Source organism: Elephas maximus, chromosome 9 (assembly GCF_024166365.1).
Source record: "Elephas maximus indicus isolate mEleMax1 chromosome 9, mEleMax1 primary haplotype, whole genome shotgun sequence".
NCBI classification, from domain to species: Eukaryota; Metazoa; Chordata; class Mammalia; order Proboscidea; family Elephantidae; genus Elephas; species Elephas maximus.
In genome coordinates this window covers 121,475,087-121,499,706 of record NC_064827.1, presented here as the reverse complement: position 1 = coordinate 121,499,706, position 24,620 = coordinate 121,475,087, and the positions used below count along the sequence as shown (strand labels likewise).

The 24,620-nt window shown below is 43.9% G+C and overlaps 1 protein-coding gene and 1 long non-coding RNA gene across 2 annotated transcripts; one reads left to right on the top strand and one right to left on the bottom strand.

Moving 5' to 3' along the window:
* Nucleotides 1–447: 447 nt before the first annotated feature.
* On the bottom strand, nt 448–8,337 carry LOC126082527 (NUT family member 2D-like). Its single transcript, XM_049895027.1, has 7 exons — nt 8,334–8,337; nt 6,221–6,932; nt 4,703–4,831; nt 3,372–3,511; nt 2,044–2,339; nt 1,610–1,726; nt 448–1,248 (listed from the first exon to the last, which is right to left on the bottom strand). The coding sequence occupies exons 1-7, from the start codon at nt 8,335–8,337 to the stop codon at nt 448–450; spliced, it is 2,199 nt and encodes a 732-aa protein (XP_049750984.1).
* A 3,440-nt stretch (nt 8,338–11,777) lies between these two features.
* Nucleotides 11,778–16,361, top strand: LOC126082776 (uncharacterized). Its single transcript, XR_007518650.1, has 3 exons — nt 11,778–11,926; nt 12,467–12,655; nt 15,528–16,361. It is a non-coding gene; the product is annotated as an uncharacterized LOC126082776 (long non-coding RNA).
* The last annotated feature ends 8,259 nt before the right edge of the window (nt 16,362–24,620 follow it).

Below are 24,620 nucleotides of genomic sequence, written 5' to 3'. Positions count from 1 at the left end.
AGCTGTGAGAGGCCGGAGCCAGACTGTCCCCAGGAGCATTCTGAGGACATCAGGTAAAGCTGGAGGAAAGAGCTAAGTCAGTCACATATGGATGTGGAAAACGGGGGACACCTGTATCTTTTTCTTTTCACAGCACCACAGTCCATCCAGCAGTAGAGGAGGACCGGAAGAAAGAGTCAATGAGAATTTCTGCCAACAAAACTATCTTTAATCTCAATTTACAAAGGACTATTCTTCAAAGTACATCTCCCACCATGGAAATACATGTGCACCCTGCCCAGGCTTTGGCCTCCCTCTCTGCCCTCATCGTATCTGTATAACAGCCAAGAAGTACCACTAGGTTAAGGGAGGAGCATTAGCCTAATAAGTATGGGGGAGGAGTTGACAACTTTAATTTATTTAGGGGACCCCAACTTGAGGGTCTGACATATAGAAGAGGAGAGCTCACTACTGGCTAAGAAGATGCTTCTTCCTTTTTCCATGTGTGGAAGGGTCACACTTTCTTTTTAGAGGCAGTGAGGGTTGGACCTCTCCCACAGTCAAGGGTTGCCTCCCAGAGACTCCAAGGTCAGCCCCTGAGTAGGGCCGCTTTGCAGCAAGTGATGGAGTTCTGACTTGAACTGGGATCTTACACTTGGCAGCTGTATGTCCAGGTTGGCGAAGACTCACTGTCTCCGGACATCGGAGCTGGGATGATCCCCAAGTACCCCGAATTCCATGGTGCAGAATGCTGGAGGCAGACAGAGGACTCTTGGAAAGACTCCAGGGCAGTAGGCTTTCTTGAGATGCCAAGAGGAAGTCAAGGCTGGGGAGTTCGTCCTCTTCCTTTTCTTCTTCACTGGACCCTTCTCCTTTTCCAGGTGTTTCACTAATAGGAGAGGCTTCTAAGGACATTAAGGTTCCTCTGTTTCCCAATCTAGGGTAGGTGCGACTAGGACGCCGTTGAGGAGAAGTTGATTGTGCAGACTTAAGTTCCTGTGACATGGGACTCCATGTAAAGAGAGCAAGTTCTTTTGACGTAGACGGATGACTGTGTCCGCTGCCATCTTTTGGCAGGTCATCTGCATCCAACTTTTTTGTGCTCATTTTCTTGCTCGTCTGTAGTTGGCTGTTGTGGTTATCTGTGCTCCCTGCATCTTGACTGGTCCCAGACTCTGTACCACGTGACTCACTGGTTGGCACACCTGAAGTTGGGGATGCCTCCACACCCACATTTCCTTTCAATTCCAGCAGTCGCTTCTCTACCAGCTGCAAGGAAGGAAAATGGATAATTACTGATTCTGTACAGATTGTGAGAACACATGGCTGAGTGGGTGGTGGAGACCATAGTATTGGGACAAGATTTAGGGAAGTCAGTCACTCAAGTGTCCTTCAATAACTAGTACTGCAGCTCTGCCTGTCTGTCCTCTTCTGTGGTTTTCCCAAACGCAATGCCTTACCATTCCACTCCTCTTCTCTGCCATTCCATTATCTCTTACCTCCTCATTCTGCACTTGCTCCCACACCTGGAGCTGGCCTTCCCCAGAAGCCGTGACAGCCAAGGCACTGTCAGGTTAGATGAAATCCTGTGGGTTTCATGTTATGATTCTCCCTTCCTCCTCTGGTTTACCTGAGTGAGAGTGAGTCCTTCCTCTTCCTCCAGCTCCTGCCTTAAGGACAGGGGATCTACCTGTGATTCTGGTGATAGTAACATTTCCAGGAACTGAGGGTGAATAACTGCTTCCACCTGGTAACGGAACGAGGAGGCTTGTGAACATCTTTGACAAGGATTAAACACTGATTTAGAGGTTCTAGAGGACAAGGAATAATCTCCCTCTCGAATTTGCATCCAGTAGTGTATTAAAATGTCACCGCCCCAACCTACACATACTCAGACACTCATACGCACGCACACATATGCACACAAGAAAGGGACACACACATTGATCATGGAGGAAGGAACTGAGCTTAATTACAATGTCTGGGGTAAAACTCCAGATGTTTGGTGGCTGGAACGCCAAAAGAACAGAGCCCACAGACACCAAACCTCAGGTCCCGGCCCACCTTCGTGATAAATCCTTCCTGTGCACACAGCTTGTCAATGTAGCTCAGGAGTCCCGGGTCTGGGTAGAGCTCATCCTCTTCCTGTTGTTGCTCATTTTCTTCTTCTTCATATTTTCCATCTGGCTCCACAGTGGCTGAATGGGCAGTTCCAAGGAGATCTTCCATGATCTCAACATACTCTTTGACAGCTTCGGGAGGGATTTCATGGGACCGCTTGGGCTCCCAGGGGTGCTTGGTTCTGTGTCGATGTTGCTTAGGGGGCTGTGCCATGGAAACTCCCTTCTTTGGAATGAACACTATAGGTGGGGTTGGAAAGAGGATGTTTATGCGGCAGCAAATTCTGGCTCTTACACCTGTTACAGATTGAATTGTGTCCCCAAAATGTGTGTCAACTTGGCTAGTCCGTGACGCCCAGTATTTTGTGGTTGTCCACCATTTGGGGACCTGATTTGATTATCCTATGTGTTGTAAATCCTAACATCTATGATGTTAATGAAGGAGGATTATAGGCAGTTGTGTTAATGAGGCAGGCCTCAGTCTGCAGGATTCGACTGTATCTTGAGTCAATCTCTTTTGAAATGGAAAAAGAGAGAAACAAGCAGAGAGGAGAGGAACTTCATGCCACCAGGAAAGAAGTGCCCAGAGTGAATCCAGTCCTCTGGACTCGAGGTCCCTGTGCTGAGGAGCTTCTAGACCCGGGGAAGATTGATGACAAGGACCTTCCCCCAGAACCAACAGAGAGTAAAAGCATTCCCCAAGAGCTGGTACCCTGAATTCAGACTTCTAGCCTCCTAGACTGTGAGAGAATAAATTTCTGTTTGGTAAGTCCATCCACTGTGGTATTTCTTTTCTAGCAACACTAGATAACTAAGTCACCACCCAACCCCATGTTGTAAAGGCAGAATTATGGAGACACTGTCATGGTTCCTGGTAAGTCAGGCACACCTGAAGCCACAAACACTGTGAGAGGAGAAGATGCAAGAGGCAGACAGTCTAAGACAGTCAGCTTGTGGGGAAACTCGAAACTACTTCTTTTACAAGAAGTCTCATTGAGACCCACATTTAAAGGTGATTAGATATTGGAGCCCACTTTTGATAATCCATGTGAGACTGTAGTTATAAAACGTAACCACCTCACTACTAGGGTGTAGTGAAGAGTAGCGGAGACCCCAGGCATCTGGCAGTCTCTGCTGATAGAAATAGCCGTTGCCCCCTCTTAAAAGAAAAGCACCACATGGGAAGACAGTGCCTTCTCCCAACATAACCAGTCCCTACATAGCTCCTTTGACCCCGGGCCCGTAGCTCCTGTTGACCTTGCTTAGCCATACCTGGACGCTGGGCAGCCACAGTGGATGAAGGCCCGTGAGGATCAAGATCGCGTGGAGCCGGAGGAAGCAGGCAGACAGACGCATTCCTCTGCTGCAACATCTGAATCTGTAACTCCTCCTCTGCCTCAAACTCCATGAACCTGACAAGGGTGAGGGAGGCACAGGCTGTGCTGAGGAGAAGGCAAGATGCACCAGGAGCCCCAGGGCCAGGCAACAGCCAATTATGGGGCAGTGGAGAAAGATGTGCCTTCAGTGACCTGTCCAGGTACCCAGTAAGTCCATTTCCCAGGAGGCACAAACAAGGTTTGGGTCCCTTACATGTTCACCACATCATCCCTTCACCTTCAGCACAACTAATCATAACATAGGAAGGTTGTGAAGGAAATGAGCCATGCCTTCTTGGAAGTTCCTCCTGACAAAGCCATAGTGCTCACTACATTTCCATACCCTTAGCACCTGATAGCACACCGCAACACTGACACTGGTTGGTTGAATTGAATCCGACCTACATGACACACAGGAGGACCCACTCATGCGCACCATTCTCCAAGCCTCTCCTGCCCTTGCCTAAAACGCACATGGTAGAGGTGAGAGCCTGAACCTGGAATGGGATGAAGTTGATTGCAGATAACACCAAGGACTAGTTCCTAGAGTCCCGGTCCTAGTCTCAAGCTCTGAGGCCTTGAGATATAAACCAGGTGGGCAAGAGGTCCAAGAGAGATTTGGAAAAAGGTGGAATGTGAGGTTTCCCAAAAGCCTCAGGCTCCTTTGATGATTTTTTTTTTTTAAACCGAGGGAGGAAAGGCAATGAGGGACAGAAACACGTCCAACAGGGTGACTGAGATGCTGCCTTCCCCTGACCACACCTTTCCAGCCTGGGCCATTCTTGGATGGTTGTAGGATACTTTTGTACCAGTTGTCATAAGGAAGAGTGGCCCCAAATTTCCTGTTATCTGTACGGATATTGAGGCAAGCAGGAACTTGTCTGGTACAGCATATCCCCTCACTGCAGAGTGTCCACAGCTTGGACTGTATCCCCATGGGTATCCACAGTGTTTATCCCCATTCTGTCTTAACACTCCAGTTTCAGGCCATCCACAAATCGAACATGTAGAAGGGGTGAATTTCTTAAAGAATGTAGAACAGAAAGCTCCAAGCAGTGAATGTGGTGGTAGCAGTTATCTGAGGGTACAGCGGATCATCAGGGAACCAGGAGCCCTGTCCAAGTGCACACCTCCTCCTCACATAGACCCTGTGATTTGTACCAACCCTCCCTCTTCATTCACACCTCATCACTCAGTCCCAACAGGGCCAGGATGCCACAGACTCACTTTTCTGCCATCTCATAGAAGATCATCCGGTCAAAATTGCTTTTGCGCTGCCATTCCTGTACAGACCGCCAGAGTCCCTCCTCCAGGGTCATGGTGGGCTTCAGTCTAGCCAGGGATCGCAGGACTGGGCTAAATACCCATGCATGTCAGTAACTTTCAACAAATACATATTCCATCCCCATCTTGACCCCACCCCTACACACATCCCCTGCCCATCATCACATCTATCTTGCTATTTGTCCGTGACAGTCCCTCTTCCAGTGTTTTAGATTTCAAGTGCTTTTGCCTCCAGAATACCATTAGCTGTTTTGGAATCCAGGGAATCCCTAAGACTGCTGGAAATTTGGGTTTAGTGGACTGTGTCTTTATTCTTGGGTGAGTGCTGGGGAGTGGGGAAAGGAAGAAGATGCCCTCAGTCTTTCAGCCAATGAGAGCAACGTGTATGTGGAAAAACATCCTGTGAATGTGATCAGAGTTCCATATTGATTGACCTGTTGGGAAGCTCAGGGTTGAGAGAGATGTAGGCTCTGCTCTGAAAAGATAAAGCTTCCCACATGACTAATCAGTCTGCCTTCCATTCACAGAAGCCCATGACCCTGCACTTCATTGCCAATTTCGACTCACACATAGTGTAGCTAGGACAGTTTTGCTCTTGTGGGTACTTTTTATGGACTACACTTCATATATTAGGTCATATCGTCTTCTTAGGTCTACTGTTAATGAACTGAAATTGTCTCCTTATTTGATGAGATACTCTAGGGTGAAGATGTACAATGCCTTGCTCAGGATTATAAATCTAAGGAGGACAGAGCCCAAGCGTTTCACCACTATGCATACTCTACCACCTCCCTGTTGTAACTGATACTCTCCAGAGGAATGAGGGTGGGAGTAAACTTAAAGTGGTTGTCCTAGGCCTTGCCCGTTTCACGTCTCCTGAGGCAATGGCCAAAATATGCTCAGCTCTTTTGTTGGAAGGTAAAGACCAGTGGAAGAACGTAGTTTGTGATCTGAGACCAAAATTCACATCATGCCTCCTCACTTTACCACAGCGTTTAAAAAAACCAAAACCAAACCCGTTGGCATTGGGTTGATCCCAACTCATAGTGACACTACAGGACAGAGTAGAACTGCCCCATAGATTTTCCGAGGAGGGGTGGTGGTTTCGAACTGCTGACGTTTTGGTTAGCAGCCATAGAGCTTAACCACTATGCTACCAGGGTTTCTACCGCAGTGTTTAGTCTCTTGAAAATAATTGTTAAGGTAACGATTCCATTATAAAGAATGACTTCACGTACAAGGTGGTCAGCATCAATTGAGACAAGATACCTGAATATGTTGTACACAGGGAGGTGTGTATAATATTATCAGGAATATACCTTCTCATAACATATCCCATCACCCTCATGACCTTCTCTCAAGTGTTCCTAAAGAGCCTAACCTCCATTATGTCTCCCCAAGATCTCTTTGTTTGAAAGCTGCAGGATAATCTCAGCTGTCCCCACTGATTAGGGTACTCACATGAGAAAGCAGGAAAGAGCTTCTGTATCAGGGCTTTGGGGATGGTGCCTCCGGGCCAGAGACTTGAAACATTGCCAACGTCGGTAGTTCTGGTAAACACTCTGGGGATTACAGGAGGAGTCATCCAGCGAAGGCCTGGATTGTGTGACGGCCAGGCTTTTCTCCCCAGAAGAAGCATGTTGGCCTGAGCAAGCCTTCACTTGGGGGAAAATGGAGGCCAGCTGGGCAGCTGGTGGTGGAGCTTGAAGAGAAAGAGCTGGGGACCAAACTCCCCTACAAGCCTGAGTAGCCACAACAGAAGTGGCAGGGATCACAGCAGAGGCTTCCCCATAAGGGGGTGGGGCATGCTCAACTGCCCCACTGGGAGCCTCTGGGGCACTCCAATTAAGTGGGGTCTGCCCCATGACGAAGGTCTGAATTCCAGGGAGCTCTGCTGAACTCCCTTCTGTCCTCACTTGAAAAATGACCTTTGCAGGCCTGGCCCCACAGGGGCCAGAATTCCCAGTGCTTGGCACAAGAAGTGTCCTGGGGAAAGCAGAGAGCCCAAGAGGGGTGCCTGGAAGGCATGATGAAGTCATGAGGGGCCGTGGGTGGTGCATCCAGGGTGTTTGCTGTGGAGGTCCAGGAGTGTGTGGGGGAAAGGGCAGTACAGTGAAAGGAGACATGGAGGCACCAGGATTCATGGTCGTATCCGGTCCCAGCACTGGAGTTGCTGTTGATACAAAGGAAAAGTTTAAATGGAGGTGGAGGAAAGGCAAGGAAGTGTTAGGTCATCCGAATTCCCTGCCTGGTCACTGGGAATCAGCACAATGAATCTCGAGTGATGGGCAACAGTATGGAAGGGGGAATTGGTGAAGACTGCAAAAAATCCTGAGATTGAATTAGCTGTTCCTTCCTTCCAGGTTACTGGTAGAGAACTTGTGAGGAGTTCAACCAGACTCCCAGGCCCCTGTCTACCAAGAACTAAGAGGCCCAAGCTATCACTGACTCACAGAACCTGTATCAGGAATCCCAGGCAGACAGGCTGCCACTCTCATAAGCTTTTTCCAACCCATGGAAAAGGGTTGACATCCACTCTGTCCGAAATGCCCCCAGCAGACTCACTGGCAGGGAAGGGACTTTCTGAAGTAGAAAGTGTCCTCTAGATTTTCTTGAAGGAGTGAGTCTTTGAGAGTTTTCCCCATCTCCTCCTGAGTGTTTCTTTTCATGATGTCTGCTACAAAACCTCTTTCCTTCTTTCCCCAACACCCTGTCTCATTTTTCTAATCTGCCTCTTCAAGCCTTCCTAGGTGGGATATTCTGGGTGGTATTAAGAGTCCACTCCTTTTTCCTGCTCAGACAGCTTGTCCCCAGGGGACGTGTCAAACTTGAATTCCCAAGGGTTGGACGGGTGGCAGGAATCTGATAACACACCCCCTCCCTCCTGGCCTACCCCCTCCTGAAGACATCTCCACAGGCTTGGGCACTGACCACAGCTGTCTGGCAGCCTTCAGCACATGAAATCGCCACGTCCTGGACTCAGAGCGTGATCTGGCTGCAACAGATGCTCATGGATCCAAGAAAAGGAGGGAAAAGTTTGAATCCAAACAGGAGTAGAATGTAGGACTGCAGACATTCTACAGTGGGGGAGGGGTGGAGGGCAGGTTGGGATGAGGAGACATTCCATGAAAGGGATCTGACAGGTAGGCAAAAGCTACATGTTTCCTTCAAATTACAGTTGACAACACAAATCATGTGAACCTCTTCTGGCCATTTGTTGGTTCTTTCTTAGATCCAGAGCACAAAGGCTCTACTCTAGACTTCAATTCTTATCAACATACCTAGTTTTGTGCCCCTATACCCACCGTGTTCCCCAACTCTAGGTGGTAGGTTCTTGAATTGTTACAAGGGCACCAGTACTTCATGAGCAAAATTCAGGACACTTTGTCTAATGGAAGGTGCGGTCCTTAATAGAGACAAGGAATGTGAGTGTTTGAAATTAGGGTTTTCTGAGAAGTTCCATTGTGTTTGGTGTGTGTGCATACAGTATTGTATCCATTATTGTTTAGGAAGCAGTCCTTGTGTCCCTGAACTCCCATTCGTTACTGAGAACTCTGGGGGTTTCCAGTCTTACCCATGATCCTTTTTCCTGGAAAGCCCCACTGTATTAAAGGAAGGCCAACAGGCTGTAATTCCATGACCAGAAGTAGATTCCTGTTGTTTCTCAGGTTATTATATTGTACATTCATATTCAAGGATCATATTCCTAACGAGTGTAATTCAGTAATTAAAGAAAGATACCACTGAAAAGTCAAACAGTTCCAGATAGATTGTACAGTGGCAACGCCTCCCCCAACCCCCACACCTTTTCTTGGCAACCAGATTCTCCATCTGAGTGGAAATCGATGATATTTTCTATTTGTTTTTCCTCTTTCCAAAAATATTGTATGTGACTGAGGGTAACTAACAGAAGCTATGCTCATTTATCCGGAGTGCTTTCAGTTTCCTTTTTTTCATTATACAATTAAGGTGTGTTCCTGTATAGACATACCCCGTGCCGTATATATATTTTCCATTAAAATTAATGCAAGCTTGTGTGTTTATAGTTTTTTTTTTTTTTTTTTTCCTTTCTGGATCAATGATCCTATTTGTATTCTTACATACACCCTAGATTGTAGAATGAGAACTTTAACATTTTCGTAAGCTTCAAATTACCGCGAAATAGGCTTGCTGGATTTAGCAAGTAAAATATAGGACTCCAAGGAATCCCTGTGTAATATGGGGACATGCTTCCAAGAACACTGCACCAGCAGGACTCCACAAAAACATTAGTCGTTGTTTCTCAAAAATTTGAAGTTGACAAGTGGCCTGCATTTTTTCTGGCAAACCTACGGAGGTAAAAAAAAAAAAAAAACCTTGGTTATTATAACTTACTCACCCTGTAAGAACAAAACTGAATTTGCAGTCAGAAGGTCAGAGTTAGAATCTTGGTTTCATAAACATACAAACAGTGCCCAAACGAAACCAGCACATCAATTATACATAATCTTTCAGGTCATTTTGATCATCTGGGATATTCAATGGTCATCAAACACCCTGGAGCTCTTGGGCTTAGTGGGTATGGGAGCAGATACAAGGACAAGGGAGCAGAAAATCTATTTCTCTGAAACTAAATGAGCTTAGGAATCAACTTGAGCAATCAAGAGCCCTGGGTTCTTCAGGTGTTAGATAGAGCCCCATGGCCCTAAAATGGGTGGGTATCTTGAGGCCAAAACAGGATTCTACTCACCAAAGTCAAATCACACACACACTTGCTCCCATCTAACCCCTCCCTGGCCATTCTGAGCCCTGAAGCCCTCCACACACCCTTGCACTTTGGAATCCAGGCTCATCAAGCTATGTGCTCATATCTTTGTGGGAGTCATGGTAGAATGTTCATTCAATAAAATATGTTTGAATTTTTTTAATCATGAACATAATTTTCAGTGTATTAAAATGAGTTGAAGAGCACTCATTTTGTTGTCATTTCAGGAAGAGACACTTGAAGCAAAATTAGTCATGGATGATGAAGGGTGCTGACCCCTAGTAGTTGCAGTGAGAAAAGTAATGTGAGACCCACTTTAATCCTGCTCTCACAGCAGTAGTGGCCTTCAGATGGGAGGGTGTAAGGAAAGGAGAGAGGCATGAAGGAGGAGTGTTCCACACTGATAGCCTTCACTCAGAAAACTTCTCTGCTGGCACTAACTTAGATTCTTGTCCCTGGGGAAGATATTTTGACTCAAGAGGGTAATGTAGACAAAGGCAATAGCAGTCGTATTGTAGTGGAGAAGCAGAGAATTGGAAGCTCAGAAGAGACAAGGGTTCTTCTCCCTTCTTTGCTACAATTATGTAACAAAGTCATTTCAGAATGTGGACCTCATGAATTGCCTTGTGTTATCTGAGTTTTACCTGAAATATAAACCTGATAAGACCAGATGAATATTTCTATCTTCACCATCCACAGTGTTTGCCCAACCACTGCCTCCAAGCAGCTTCTGCCTGTCTGTTAATTGCCAACACCTTAATTCTCTGCAACCAGGTCGTAGCTTCTTGCGTGCATCTAACTTTATATTTTCTCTGGCACCTACAATGAACAGCTCTATTCATGTCTTAGCTTAGATGATGAAGTCAGATTCAATAAAACTGCCCTGATATTTTTAAAAGCTAGTCATGGGGATCGAGAAAAGTAAAATCTTGGTGACTTTTCTTAGGACTTGAGCTTCTACCATGGAGCAACCTTAACTGCTTTTCAATCTAGGCTGATGGTGGGGCAAATCAGTGCATGTAGTCCTTCAAGAAAAGCAGACTTGCTCTTTGATACTTCCGCTTGCCGGTTAAAAATATATATAGTCCATCAATTTTTTCCCATTGTACATGCTTATTTGGATTTAGGACCATTGGATTTGAATGAGTGAGCCCAGAGCCAATGATTTAAACATTGCATTGTGGAGGAACATTAATGTCCACATTCTGCAATGTGTGTTTCCACTGCCTGAAAATGTTCAACCATGGAAACATATGTGATTAAATTAGCCCATAGGAAATTTGCTACTACTGGCTGTGAAAGCACAAAGCCAAAAGTCCTTTGGAACTGGCTCTCTGACCATCCCTGTAGAAAAACTCTAAGGCCTGCACTGACCACTGAAAAAAATCATCTCTGTTCTTGGGTCATGGAACACAGACGACAGATGATCTTCCACCCAACCTCAGAGGAAATGATAAAACATGATGACTGAGTCTTATTCAGCTACAGTGACTTCTCTCTCAGCCTGTGCACTTGCAGGCTCCATGTGTTGACTCTGTAGGGTCATGCAGAGAGTCATCCAAGGAGTGAGAAATCATAAAAATCTTGCAATTTCCAGAGAAAGGATATATGATTATTGAGTTTTTTCTTAAAAAAAATAAAAAAACCTTAAAAGCAATACAATGATGCAATTCCGGTGCGGATATTTTAAGGGCTAGCAGGAATAATTAATTTATATTATAAAAAAAAAGGAATAATTTCTTTTTTTCCCACAGTGCCTGCTGTGTAGATAGGAAGGAAGTAACACTGGCTGTGAAGTATTCCTAATTCCAAAACAAGAGAAAAGTAAACTGAAGTACACATATTGAGGACTTTTCCCTGAAGAGATCTCTTAGCATGCATTCCTAGAAGATTTGTAGAGCGAGGGACAGTGAGAGTACCGTATAGTGCATGTAAAAACGCAAATACAATGTAGCTGGAAGTGTAGAGGCAGGTGATGTGAACATCCAGCATTTCTTATTGCAAGGCAGTCTGGGAGGCTCGAATTATCAGCAGGGCTGCCTGAGGCTAAAACGGCCCTTGGATGATAGAGTTGTGTCCTATGGGGTCGCTGTGAGTCAGAATCCACTCACAACAAAGGGTTTGCCTTAGGTAAGGAGCCCTCAAGGTGCAAGGCTAAGCCCGCCCTGCTCTAGGAGCTCACGCATGCGCACAACCTCAGGGACAGGGCTCTGGGGCGCGCGAACTGCCGCCCTCTAACGGCCTCAGGCGTCAGTTGCAGAAGGTCCCCTTCAGGGAGGCGCGCGGCAGGAGCAGGGAAGGCAGGGTCCCTAAGGGTAGGCCTCGCGGCTGGGCGGGGCTGTGCCAGGGGAGGCCTCAGACCCTGCACACAGGAGCGCACCGCTCTTCCGCTTTCTCCTCGCTCAGTTCTATTACAAAGGAAGGTAAGGGACACGCAAACATCCTTGGTAATGTTGCTGCTATGCTTTACCCTCCTGTAGGCTCTTGGGTTATTCGCAGGCGTGGGTTTTGCATTGGGAGACCCCCTTTCACTGTGTAGAATTCAGTGCCCTCAGGTTGCCAGCTTGTCCTGTGCTGGCGGTATTTATACCACGGGAAATGGCGAAGGCTGCATCTCAGGACTGCAGTGATTGTTTTCCTAATTGGTGGGCTGAAAATGAGGGGGGAAATTTCAATAATGCCTCTTTAAACTGACAAGTGTGTCAAGTCATTATCTGTTGCGTTCTGAAGAATACCTAATTTTGAACAATCTAAGGATTTGAAAAGCACTCTCTGTTTAAGCACAGAAAGAGCTCGTGTCAAGGAAAATTCAGTGACGTTCCAGTGTATGACCTCGTTTCTCTTAGGTTTTCCTTGTTAACATAAGAAACATATGAACCAACATTCATGTTCAAATGACACTGATTTCCTCAGGAAGTGAGTGACTTTGCTGAATTGACTAAAAACCAAGCATTTGTTTGCAGTGTCCTGCGTGGAATCATGATTGACTTGCAAGCATGGTGGGTTAAGGATGCAAGAGGTTTGCCAAGATCTACAAAAGCCTCCTGCTGATGATGTGTGTGTAAAAGATTTCCAGCCACGAGTACTGCATGTTCGATTGAAATCAGTAAATTGTATGTCACTCCTCCATGTGTATCTGGGACATTTTGTAGGTGTGTATAATTCTGCAGAAGGGCGGTGCGGGTGTGTAATCCTTTGGCAGCACACAACTGTGTGTGCATTTGAGGCTGTAAGTTGTTGTATTTGTGTTTCCATCCTGGAGGGGTGGAGGGAGTGTCAGTGGGTGCATTTGGAATGTGAGGCACGTGTGTATATTAAGAGGCTGTCGGTGGTCTGTGTGTGTACTTGAGGAGATGAGAGAGTTTTGTGTTTGATTTTTGAGGGTGGATACTTGTGTGGTGTTGTGTGTATCTTGAAATAGGACAGAGATGTAGTTGTGAGGTTCGTAGGGATTGTGAGAATTGAGGGGTGTGGGTGCTTCTATGCCTGTTATTTGGGAGTCTGTTGGCCATGTGTTTCTGTGAATTCACAGTTCGGGGGTTGTGTATGTGTGAATGGGTTCTTAGGAAAGCGATATTTGTATGTGTAGGTTGGCGGTGTCTGTATGCATATTTGTGGTTCAGTATGAGTGTATTTTGTGGGAATGTGCAGGGCATGAGATACAGGCGTGTGCACTCAGAGACTCGGAGGTGAGCTCTTTACAATTTGTGGCTCGAGGGAATACTTAGGGCGTGGCCCCCCTGCTGTGAATTTTGGGTCATCCTGTGTACCTAATAGCAGGTTTGGAGTGGGTTTCTCTGCTGTACATTTGGGCATCTGAGGGAGTGTGCCTGTGTGTATTAGTTTGGGTGTAGGGCCTGTTCTTTTTGTGTATTTGGGGACTGAGAGAGGATCGCTGGTGTGTATTCAGGGCATGTTGTACAGTTGTGTTGCTTTGGGTGCTTTTCTGGAGTTGCACATGCATTCTTCCATGTTCGGTCTGGGATTTGTGTGATTCTGTACACTAGAAAAATTGAAATTGATTTCTGTTTGAGTATTTTGGATTGTTGGAGTATGTGTAGGCAGGCATCATGACGTTTTATTAGTATTGGAAGATACAGGGTCGTTGTTGCATACTTTCAGTACCCTGGATAATTTAGGTTAGATTTAGGGTATGAGGCCAGTTGTATGGGTAAAGAACTTGTGTGTTTCATGAAGGGGCATGGCAGTTTGGATGAATATTTTCCAGGGCTGTGTGTACTCTTTTTCAGTAGAGAGTATGGTGTATTCTGGAAAATGAGGACAGTGTGTCTGATGAGAATATGGGGCTGTGTGTTTGCACAGGGTGTGGGAGAACTGTGTTTACATGTAGTAGAGGCATGTTGATATGGTTATGTGTGAGATACTGAGAATGTGGCAGCTTTGGAACGTGAGATACGGACCTGGAACGGGGTTCCAGTGTATTTGTTCAGGATGTGCAAGAGATATTTCATTGTGAATGGGGAGTATATATTGGTGTGTGTAAGTCACGAGTGGGTGGGTGAATTATTCTTGGAGAATTCTACAAGTGTTTCTTTGGAGAATGTTAGGGTGTTTCTAGGTGTGTTTGGGCATGTTCGGAGGTTGGGGAAGAGAGGCTGTATTCTAGAGACGTGTGATAATCTATAGTGTTTTGGGTGATGTATACTTTGAGAAATTGAGGCTATATGTGTGTGTGTATGTGTCAGTGTGTTGTGTCTGGCACGTGTGAGCCCGTGGCCACTTAGGGGTGTGGGCTGTGTGTGTATATTAGCTAGAGTGCAAGGATTGTTGGTGTTTTGGAGTTTTATCTGCATCCTTGAATGTGTGCGGTGTATGAACATGGTTGGGTTTTGGGTGAGTGTATGGGGGATTCGTGTCTGTATGAAAGCAGTTGACGTTCCTCTTTGTGCCTATTCTGGTCTAATTCTTGCGGAATTTGGTGGTGTAGCTTGTATGTGCATTTTTAGTGTCCATGTGGTGTACTTACATATGTTAATACTAAAGGTCGTATGCAGTTGTGAGTTTATTTGGTGTCACTGGTTTTCGGGGCTGTTTATTCTGGAGGATGTGGGAGGTTCAGGATGTACATTTGGAAACTGAGAGGGTTTATATAAATGGTGCCTGCATTTTGGAATTGTGTATTATTAGTGTTTAGAGATGTGGGTTTTGGTGTGTGTCTGTGGCTTATGAAGTGAGATTTTGAACTTGGTGGTGTTAGAGAGCTAGATTGTGTGTACGGTGTTCAGTGAGTATATATGTACTGTTTGTTGTACGTGTGTGTGTTCAGGCACGTGTGGAGAGTATATACATCGTCGTAGTAATGACTGTGAGTGTTCATGGTCCGTACGGTTTTTGTTGTAAAACTATAAGCAGCAGGATGTGGTATGTTTGTATATTCAGGTTGTGGGTCATAGTTGTATGTGTGTGTTTAGGAGTTGTGAGCTGTGTGTTCTGGAGATATATAGTGACGTTTGGTTTACATATTATGGGTGGGAGTTGAAGGTCCTTCTCGTGGTGCAGGTGGAATGTGTGTACATGTTAATAGGAAAGTGGATCAGGTATGCTGGCATCGGCTCCTATTAACTTGGGATACTAGGTGGTGCTTATCTCTGCCCACTGGGGGTCAGTGACATCAGGCTAGTACCTTGAAATTAGCCATGGCAGGATGACTTCTATCAGGTGAGTTGTCAATCTTCACAAAGCAGACTTGCAGCACTTGCAGTGGAGAGTGAATGGATAAATATTTACCAACACATCATTGGTCAGTGTGTGTGTGTGCGTGTCTGTGTGTGTGTGCGCGCGCACGTGTGTGTGTCATTCTATCTGTCTGTGTATCTGCCTGTGTATCGTTAGAATGTGTTAAGCAAGAACATATAGACATCGTAGGGGGACTCTATTGGAGAGTGTGAGTGGAGCGTTTGGGGGACTTAGGCCCTTCTATATGTCCATGGGAAAGAGGTGTGGCAATATTGTATCCTTTCATCTCATTTTTCAATCTCTATCCCTAACAAATAACCTGAGAAGCCAGAATATATGAAGAAGAATGGGGCATCAGCAGTGGAGGAATGTCACTGACAACCTGGGATACGCAGATGACACTGCCTGGTGACAATGAAGAAAACTCGAAGAACTACCTGATGAAGGTCAGAGACCACAGCCTTCAGTGTGGATTACACTTGAACATAATGGAAATGAAAATCTTCCCACTGGAAAAACAAAGTAAAAAGAGACATATATGAAGTTGTCAAGGATTTCATGCCCCTTGAATCAACAGTTAAGAACCATGAAAACAGTAGTCAGGACATCAAAGGACTTTTGCCTTGTGCAAATCTGCTGCAAAAGACGTTCTTAAAAGACGTCCTTACAGTTGTAAAAATGCAAGATGTCACTTTGATAAGAAAGGTGCACCTGACCAATCCTGGCTTGCCAATCCCACCAAAAGTCTGTCCCTCAGAGCTAGGGAGGCTTTCTAAAGTCAAACAGCACCAGTAACTCAGGAGGTATGGAAAACTCAGTGTTAGCTCCTGGGCCTGGGAAGAGAGGACTGCAAGAACCCTGAGATGACAGGACCTCGGTCAGCTGAAAAACAGCCAGATACAGATTTGCACAGCCAGAATCCCTCCAGCCTTGGTTGTGGGTAGGGTGAACCTTCTGATGTGACCCAGTGCTGAGAGGCGTGAGATGCAGGTGAAGGCCTCAGTCACACCTGTGCAGGTATGTGTGGCCTGGTCTAGCTTTGTTGGCTCAGGGGAGCTGACAGGTAAGGGAGATGAGGAACTGGTCTGTTTTCCTTGAACAATCTGGAGGAAGATGACAGTTCCATTCTTATAGTAGGGCTCCCCAGCCTCACCCCTTGTTTCTTCTGTCACAGGTGGCCTCAGGATCTGAAAGATAGAATGGAATGGTTTCCTCTGGTGTGTCTGATCAGTTGATTGGGATCCCCACCTTCCCAGGCAGGCGTGGTGCCAGTTCAGTGGGAGTGGGAGAAGCAACGCAGTGGTTTGGGTCAGGTAAGTGACAGGGGAGGCCATGGGGAAGCCCTGCCCCTGAGAAAGGGTGGGGAGAGTAGATCTAGAGAGCTTGGGGAAGCCCACCTGTGAATAGACATGGCTCTTACTTCCCTGAGACCTTTCTTTTCTGAAGCCTCAGGATGCTGCTAGCACTGGGAGCCTCATCTCAGCGTCCTGTTTTTCTGATAGGGTGATCTGACCTTCTTTATTTTCCCCCACGTCATGTCCAGCTTCAAACACACCAGAGGATGTCAAATGACCATGGTGGACCCCAGGTGACTGCACACACGCCTCCTACCTCACTTGGACCACCCAAAGACTTCTTCACCTTAAGGTGAGTGTCCTTCATGATGGTGGATTCTACTGCCCAAAAGTGTACTGATACCTCTTTGTGGAATGATCCAGTAACTGCTTCTCTGTAGTACAAATGGATTCCTTGTAGCCTTGCCAGCCTGCTTCATATTTTACTCCCAACATGATGACTGTAGTTGGTACTATATGTACTCTTTTGTTGGGAGAATGGTGGTTGGCCTTCTTTTATATTGCAAAATATGACATATTTTAAATATAATATTTGATCAATAATACATGCTAGGATTTCATAGGTTTGTTTTCATTTGGTTTTGAATATTCTTGTTGATTTTGTTCCTTTGTTTTTAGAAATCACCCCCCATGCTTTCTGCCTCCAGCCCTCCTAGCTATCAAGCTGCTGTATGTCTTTGCATATTGTAGATTTTCATGTAAGTGGGATCATGCAATAATTTTTCTTGGGATTTCAGTTATTTCATTCAGAACAGTGTTTTCAAGGTTCATCCACTTATTGAAAATAACAGAATCATATTGCTCTGTATGGCTGCATAATATTGCATGTATCTATATGTCACGTTTTGTGTATCCAGTCGTCTTTTCATGGACACTAGGGTGGTTTCCACCTTTTTGATTCAGTGAGTAATGTTGCAGTAAACATCAGTGTCCATGTATGTGTTTTCTTACTTTCAGTTCTTTTGTGTATATGCCCAGGAGTGGAATGACAGGGTCATATGGCAATTCTTTGTTAGATTATTTGAGGAGCCACCAAACTGTGTACTACAGGGGCTGCAGGACCTCAGATGCACACTAGCAATGCACATGGCTCCCAGCTTCTTCCATTCTCACTAACGCTCTTTTGTTTGTTTTTGTTTTTGTTTTCTGGCAATAGCCGTCATTGGGACGTGGACTGATACCTCATTGTGATTTTGATTTGCATTTCCCTAATGACTGATGATGCCTCTTTTCATGTGCATACTGGCCATTTGTATTTTCTTAGGAATAATGCTTATTTATGCCTTTTGCCACTTTCTTAAATTGGGTAGTTTGTGTTTCTGTGTTTAGTTCTAGGCACTCCTTCTATTTCTGAATATAAAACCCTTTTTTAAGGAATATAGAGATTCCATGTATGCTCTCGCAACCTGTAGTTGTCTTCGCTTTCTCGATAGTGCTCACTGATGCACAAAAGATTTAAATTCACCAACAGAAATTTATCTATTTGTTTCTTATGTCATATCTACGAAAGTGTGTGGGGGGGAAACATGAAATATAACTCTGATGCTTAATTTTAAGGGTTTTATGGTTTTAGTTCTCATATTTAGGTCATCTATCCCGTTCAAGTAAATTTTTCTGTGTGGTGTGGAATACGTGTCCACCTTCATGCGTTTCTGTGTGGAGATCCAGTTGTCCGAACATCATTTGTTAAAGAGACCATTCTTTGCACATTGAATGGACGTAGCATTATTGCTGAAACAAATTGAGCAAAAAAAAAAAAAGACTACAAATTCATTTCTGGACCCTCAATTCTATTTCTTTGGTCTCTGTCTATTCTTATGGCAGAACCAGAATGTTTAGTGTACTGCATGTGCTTACTGCTATTTTAAATCTTGAAGTGTGTGTCCTATAGTTTGTTCTTCTTTTCCAAGATTGTTTTGTATATTGAGAACACTTTGTGGATTGCAATATATAAATTATACATAGGTGGTATATTTTCTTGGTTCTTGTGTGCTTGATTTTCTTTGCTTTATTTAATTTGTAAGTGGTAAGACATTTTAAGACATGGATACTGAGATTTAGGAGAGAGGAATGGGAGAGTCTCAGCATCTTGACCCAGGAATGAAAATCCCACAGCAAGACTGCATGAAGGAAATTGCTGCAAGGGCTGATGATGTACAGAGCCGGGAGATAGGAGATGATTTTTATCAGTGAACAGTACCTGTTTTAGACCTTTCCACAAGAATGGTCAGGGAGCCGGGTCCAAAGGACTTTTGGCTTCGCCCTTTCATGGCCAATCTTGGTAAGTTTCATATGGGCTTATTTAATCACATATGCTTCCAGGGTCAAAGATTTTCAATTAGAAAAATAAATTGCAGAATTGGACATGCTTGTTTCTCCACAATGCAATGTTTGAATATTGGACTTGACTTCACTCGTTCAAATCCAGTGGCCCCACTTCCTTGAGTGTACATCATGGGAAAAAAATGGATAGACCAACTGACAAGCAGAAGAATCAAGGAGCAAGCCTGCTTTTCTTGAGTGCCTAGATACAATGATTTGCCTGACCATTCCCATAATAGGAAAGTCTGGATTGAACATCCTTTATGTTTGCCTTATGGTAGAAGTTCAAATCCCGAGAAAAGTTGCCAATATTTTACTTATATAAATCACAAGTAGCTTTAAAAAATATTACGATGATTTTCTTGACTCTCTCTAACTGTATCATCTAAGCTGTGAGTAGAGTTGTACATTGTACCTGCCAGAGAGAATACAAAGAAAGGCACATGCAAGAAAGTACCCTCTGGCTGCAGAGGAATTTCCAGAGAGGCAGAAGCTGCTTGGAGGCTCTCTTTTCACAGAGGTTGGGCAAACACTGTGGATGCTGTAGATAGAAATATTGATAGGGTCCCATCAGTTTTATAATTCAGATAACAATCAGAAATCATGAAGCAATTCGTGAGGACCACATTAAAAATTGACTTTCTCACATAATTGTAGCAAAGAGGAGAGAAGAACCCTTGTCTCCTCTGGATGAATTCTCTGCTTTTCCACTACAAAGTTACTGCTGTTGCATTTTTCTACATTTCCTCTTGAGTCAAAATATCTTCCTACAGGGATAAGAAACTATTTTAGTGCCCAAACCCGTTGCCTTTGAGTCCATTCTGACTCATCGTGAACCCACAGGACAGAGTAGAACAGCTTGTTAGGGTTTTCAGCGGGCACCTGGAGGATTCAAACTGCCAACCTTTTAGTTAGCAGCCATACCTCTTAAGCACTACACCACCAGGGTTGTTAGTGCCAGTGAGGACACTTTTTGAGTGAAGGCGATCAATGTGGAACTCTCCTCCTCACCCTCTCTCTGCTGCCCCTACAGCTGCCCATCCAGAAACCGCTACTGCTCTGACAGCTGGATTTAAGTTGGCCTCACATTTCTTATTTTTTCAGACTGCAGCAGGTGATAAAAATCTTCTGTTTCTCCATCTTTGGCTTTAGTGGTTGGTGTGTAAATTTGAATAATAGTCATATTAACTAGTCTTCCTTGTAGGCATGTGAATATTATCCTATCACTGACAGCGTTGTTCTTCAGGATAGATTTTGAAATGTTCATTTTAATGATGAATGCAACACTATTCCTCTTCAAGTTCTCATTCCCAGCATAGTAGACTATATGACTGTCCAATTCAAAATGGTCAATACCAGTCCATTTCAGTTCACTAATGCCTGAGATATTGATGTTTATGTGTTCCATTTTATTTTTGATTATTTCCCATTTTCCTAGATTTATACATTGTACAGTCCAGGTTCCCATTATTAATGGATATTTGCAGGTGTTTCTTCTCATTTTGAGCCATGCAACATCAGCAAATGAAGGTCCCAAAAGCTTGACTGCATTCACATCATTAAGGTTGACTCTACTTTGAGGAGGCAGCTCTTCCCCAGTCGTCTTTTGAGTGCCTTCCAATGTGGGTGGCTCATCTTCCTGCACCATATCAGACAATGTTCCCCTTTTATCAATAAGGTTTTCACTGGCTAATGCTTTTCAGAAGTAGACTGCTGGGTCCTTCTTCCTAGTCTGTCTAAGGAAGCTCAGCTGAAACCTGTCCTCCATGGGTGACCCTGCTGATATCTGAATACCAGTGGCATAGCTTCCAGCAACTTGCGCAAGGCCCCACAGTATGAAAAAGTGACAAACACATGGGGGCTTGTAATCAAGATACATCCATAATTACTGGTGATTGGAATGTGAAAGTTGGAAACAAAGAAGAAGGATCGGTAGTTGAAAAGCATGGCCTCGGTGATAGAAATTATGCAAGACACCGAATGATAGAATTTTGCAAGACCAATGACACTTTGCTCAAAAACTACTGGGTTATAGAAGAAATCAAGGACAGAATAAAGAAATTCATAGAATCGAATGAGAATACACATCTTACCAGAACCTTTGGAACATAGCAAAAACAGTGCTTTGAGGTCAATTTACAGCAATGAACACACACATCAGAAAAAAAGAAAGTCCAGAATAAAAATATTAACCCTACAACTGGAACAAATAGAAAGAGAGCAGCAAAAGTAGCCCTCAGGCATCAGAAGAAAGGAAATAATAAAAATTAGAGCAGAAATAAATAGAGAATAGAAAAATAATTCAGATAGTCAACAAGACCAAATGTTGATTCTTCACAAAGATCCACAAAATTGACAAACCATTGGGCGGAAGAAAAACAGGTGAGGAAGCAAATAAACTGAATAAGAGATGAAAAAAAAATAATAATAAGAGATGAGATGGGCGAAATCGCAACAGACCCAACTGAAATAAAGAGGACCACAATAGCATACTACGAAAACTTATACTCCAATTGATTTGAAAACCTAGAGGAAATGGACAAATTTCTAGAAACACACTACGTACGTAAACCGACACAAACTGAGGTAGAAAAGCTAAATAAACCCATAACAAAAATGAGATTGAAGAGGTAATTAAAAAAAAAAAACTCTTAACAAAAACAAGCCTTGACTCAAATGCCTTCACTAGAGAATTCTACCAAACTTTCAGTGAAGAGGTAACACCAGTAGAAATAAAGGTATTTCAGAGCATAGAAAAGGAAGGAGTACTCCTGAACTCATTCTATGAAGCCAGCCTAACCCTGTTACCAAAGCCAGGTAAAGACACCACAAAAAGGAAAATTACAGACCAATAACCTTCATGGACATAGATGCAAAAGTCCTCAACAAAATTCTAGCCAATAGAATTCAACAGCCTATCAAAAAAATAGTTCATCATGACCCAATAGGATTCATAGCAGGTATGTAGGGATGGTTCAACATTAAAAACAAAAAACAATGTAATCCATTGCATAAATAATACAAAAGAACCACATGATATTATCAACTGCCGCTGAAAAGGCATTTGACAAATTCCAACACCCATTCCTGATGAATACTTTCTGCAGAATAGGAATCGAAGAGAAATTCCTCAACATAATAAAGGGCATTTATACTAAGCCAACAGCCAACATCATTCTCATGCAGAGACTCTGAACCCAGTCCCCTTGAGAATGGGAACCAGACAAGGATGTCCTTTATCACCACTCTTAATCAACATTGTGTTGGAGGTCCCAGCCTGAACAATAAGGCAAGAAGAAGAAATAAAGGACATCCAGATTGGTAAGGAAGAAGTATAAAATCTCTATTTACAGATGATATGATCCCATACACAGAAAACCCTAAAGAATGCACAAGAAAACTACTGGAACCAATAGAAGATTTCAGCAAAGTATCAGGATACAAGAAAAACATGTCAAAACCAGTTGGATTCCTCTACACCAACAAAGAGAACTCTGAAAAGGAAATCAATAGCACTTACATTAGCCCCCAAGCAGATAATATACTTAGGAAAAACCTAAGCACAGACAAAAAAGTCCTATACAAAGAAAACTACAGGACGCTACTGCAAGAACCCAAAAGAGACCTCCAAAGCGGAAAAACATACCATGCTCATAGATAGGAAGATTCAACATTGTGAAAATGTTAATTTTACCCAAAGCTTTCTACAAATACAGGGCAATCCTGATCCCAATTCCAAAGGCATTTCTTTAACGAGATGGAGAAACAAATTACCAACATCGTATGGAAAGGAAAGAGGCCCCAGATAAGTAAAGCATTACTGAAGAAAAAGAACAAAGTGGGAGGCCTCACACTACCTGATTTGAGGACCTAGTATACCAACACTGTAGTAAAAACAGCCTGCTACTGGTACAACAGATACATAGGCCAGTGGAAGAGAAGTGAGAACCCAAACATAAATTCATCCAGCTCCAAGCAGCTGATATTTGCCAAAGGCCCCAAGTCCGTTAAATGGGGAAAACTCAGTCTTTTTAAGAAATGGTGCTGATATAACTGTATATTCATCTGAAAAAAAAAATGAAGGAAGACACATAACCTCACACTATGTACAAAAAATCTAAGACAAAATGGATCAAACACCCAAATATCAAATCTAAAATGTTAAAGGTCATGGAAGAAAAAATAGGGAAAATGCTGGAAACCCTAATGCATTGCATAAATACTGTACGAACCATAACTAACAATGCACAAACGCCACGAGAGAAACTAGAAAACTGGGAGCTCCTCACACTTACGCTCAAACACTTATGCTCATCCAAAGGCTTCACCAAAAGACTAAAGAGAGAACCTACAGTCTGGGAAAAAAATTTGACTACGTCATATCCAATAAGGGTCTAATCTCTAAAATCTACAAGATGCTGCCGCACGTCAACCAAAAAAAGACGAATAACCCATTTAAAAAATGGGCAGAGGATATGAACAGACACTTCATCACAGAAGACATTCCAGTGTCTAAGAGACACATGAGGAAATGCTCACGATTATTAGCCATTGTTGTTGGTGTTAGGTGCCCTCGAGTCGGTTCTGACTCATAGCGACCCTATGCACAACAGAACGAAACACTGCCCGGTCATGCGCCATCCTTACAATCGTTATGCTTGAGCTCATTGTCGCAGCCACTGTGTCAATCCACCTCGTTGAAGGTCTTCCTCTTTTCTGCTGACCCTGTACTCTGCCAAGCATGATGTCCTTCTCCAGGGACTGATCCCTAATGACAACATGTCCAAAGTATGTAAGACGCAGTCTCGCCATCCTCACCTCTAAGGAGCATTCTGGCTGCACTTCTTCCAAGACAGATTTGTTCGTTCTTTTGGCAGTCCATGGTATATTTAATATTCTTCGCCAACACCACAGTTCAAAGGCGTCAGCTCTTCTTCGGTCTTCCTTATTCATTGTCCAGCTTTCACGTGCATATGATGTGATGGAAAATAGCATGGCTTGGGTCAGGAACACAATAGCCTTCAAGGTGACATCTTTGCTCTTCAACACTTTGAAGAGGTCCTTTGCAGCAGATTTGCCCAATGCAATGAGTCTTTTGATTTCTTGACTGTTGCATCCATGGCTGCTGATTGTGGATCCAAGGAAAATGAAATCCTTGACAACTTCAATCTTTTCTCCGTTTATCATGATGTTGCTTATTGGTCCAGTTGTGAGGATTTTTGTTTTCTTTATGTTGAGGTGTAATCCATACTGAAGGCTATGGTCTTTGATCTTCATTAGTAAGTGCTTCAAGTCCTCTTAATTTCAGCAAGCAAGGTTGTGTCATCTGCATAACGCAGGTTGTTAATGAGTCTTCCTCCAATCCTATGCCCCGTTCTTCATATAGTCCAGCTTCTCGTATTATTTGCTCAGCATACAGATTAAATAGATATGGTGAAAGAATACAACCCTGATGCACACCTTTCCTGACTTTAAATCAATCAGCATCCCCTTGTTCTGTCCGAACAACTGCCTCTTGATCTGTGTAAAGGTTCCTGATGAACACAATTAAGTGTTCTGAAATTCCCATTCTTTGCGATGTTATCCATAATTTGTTACGATCCACTCACTTGAATGCCTTTGCATAGTCAATAAAACACAGGTAAAGGTCCTTCTGGTATTCTCTGCTATCAGCGAGGATCCATCTGACATCAGCAATGATATCCCTGGTTCCATGTCCTCTTCTGAATCCAGCCTGAATTTC

Coding starts and splice junctions, on each gene's coding strand:
- LOC126082527 (XM_049895027.1), bottom strand. Junction 4,832..6,220: donor GCTCTTTCCTGCTTTCTCAT/GTGAGTACCCTA, acceptor ATGGGTATTTAG/CCCAGTCCTGCGATCCCTGG. Junction 2,340..3,371: donor TGTGGCTGCCCAGCGTCCAG/GTATGGCTAAGC, acceptor CCCCACCTATAG/TGTTCATTCCAAAGAAGGGA.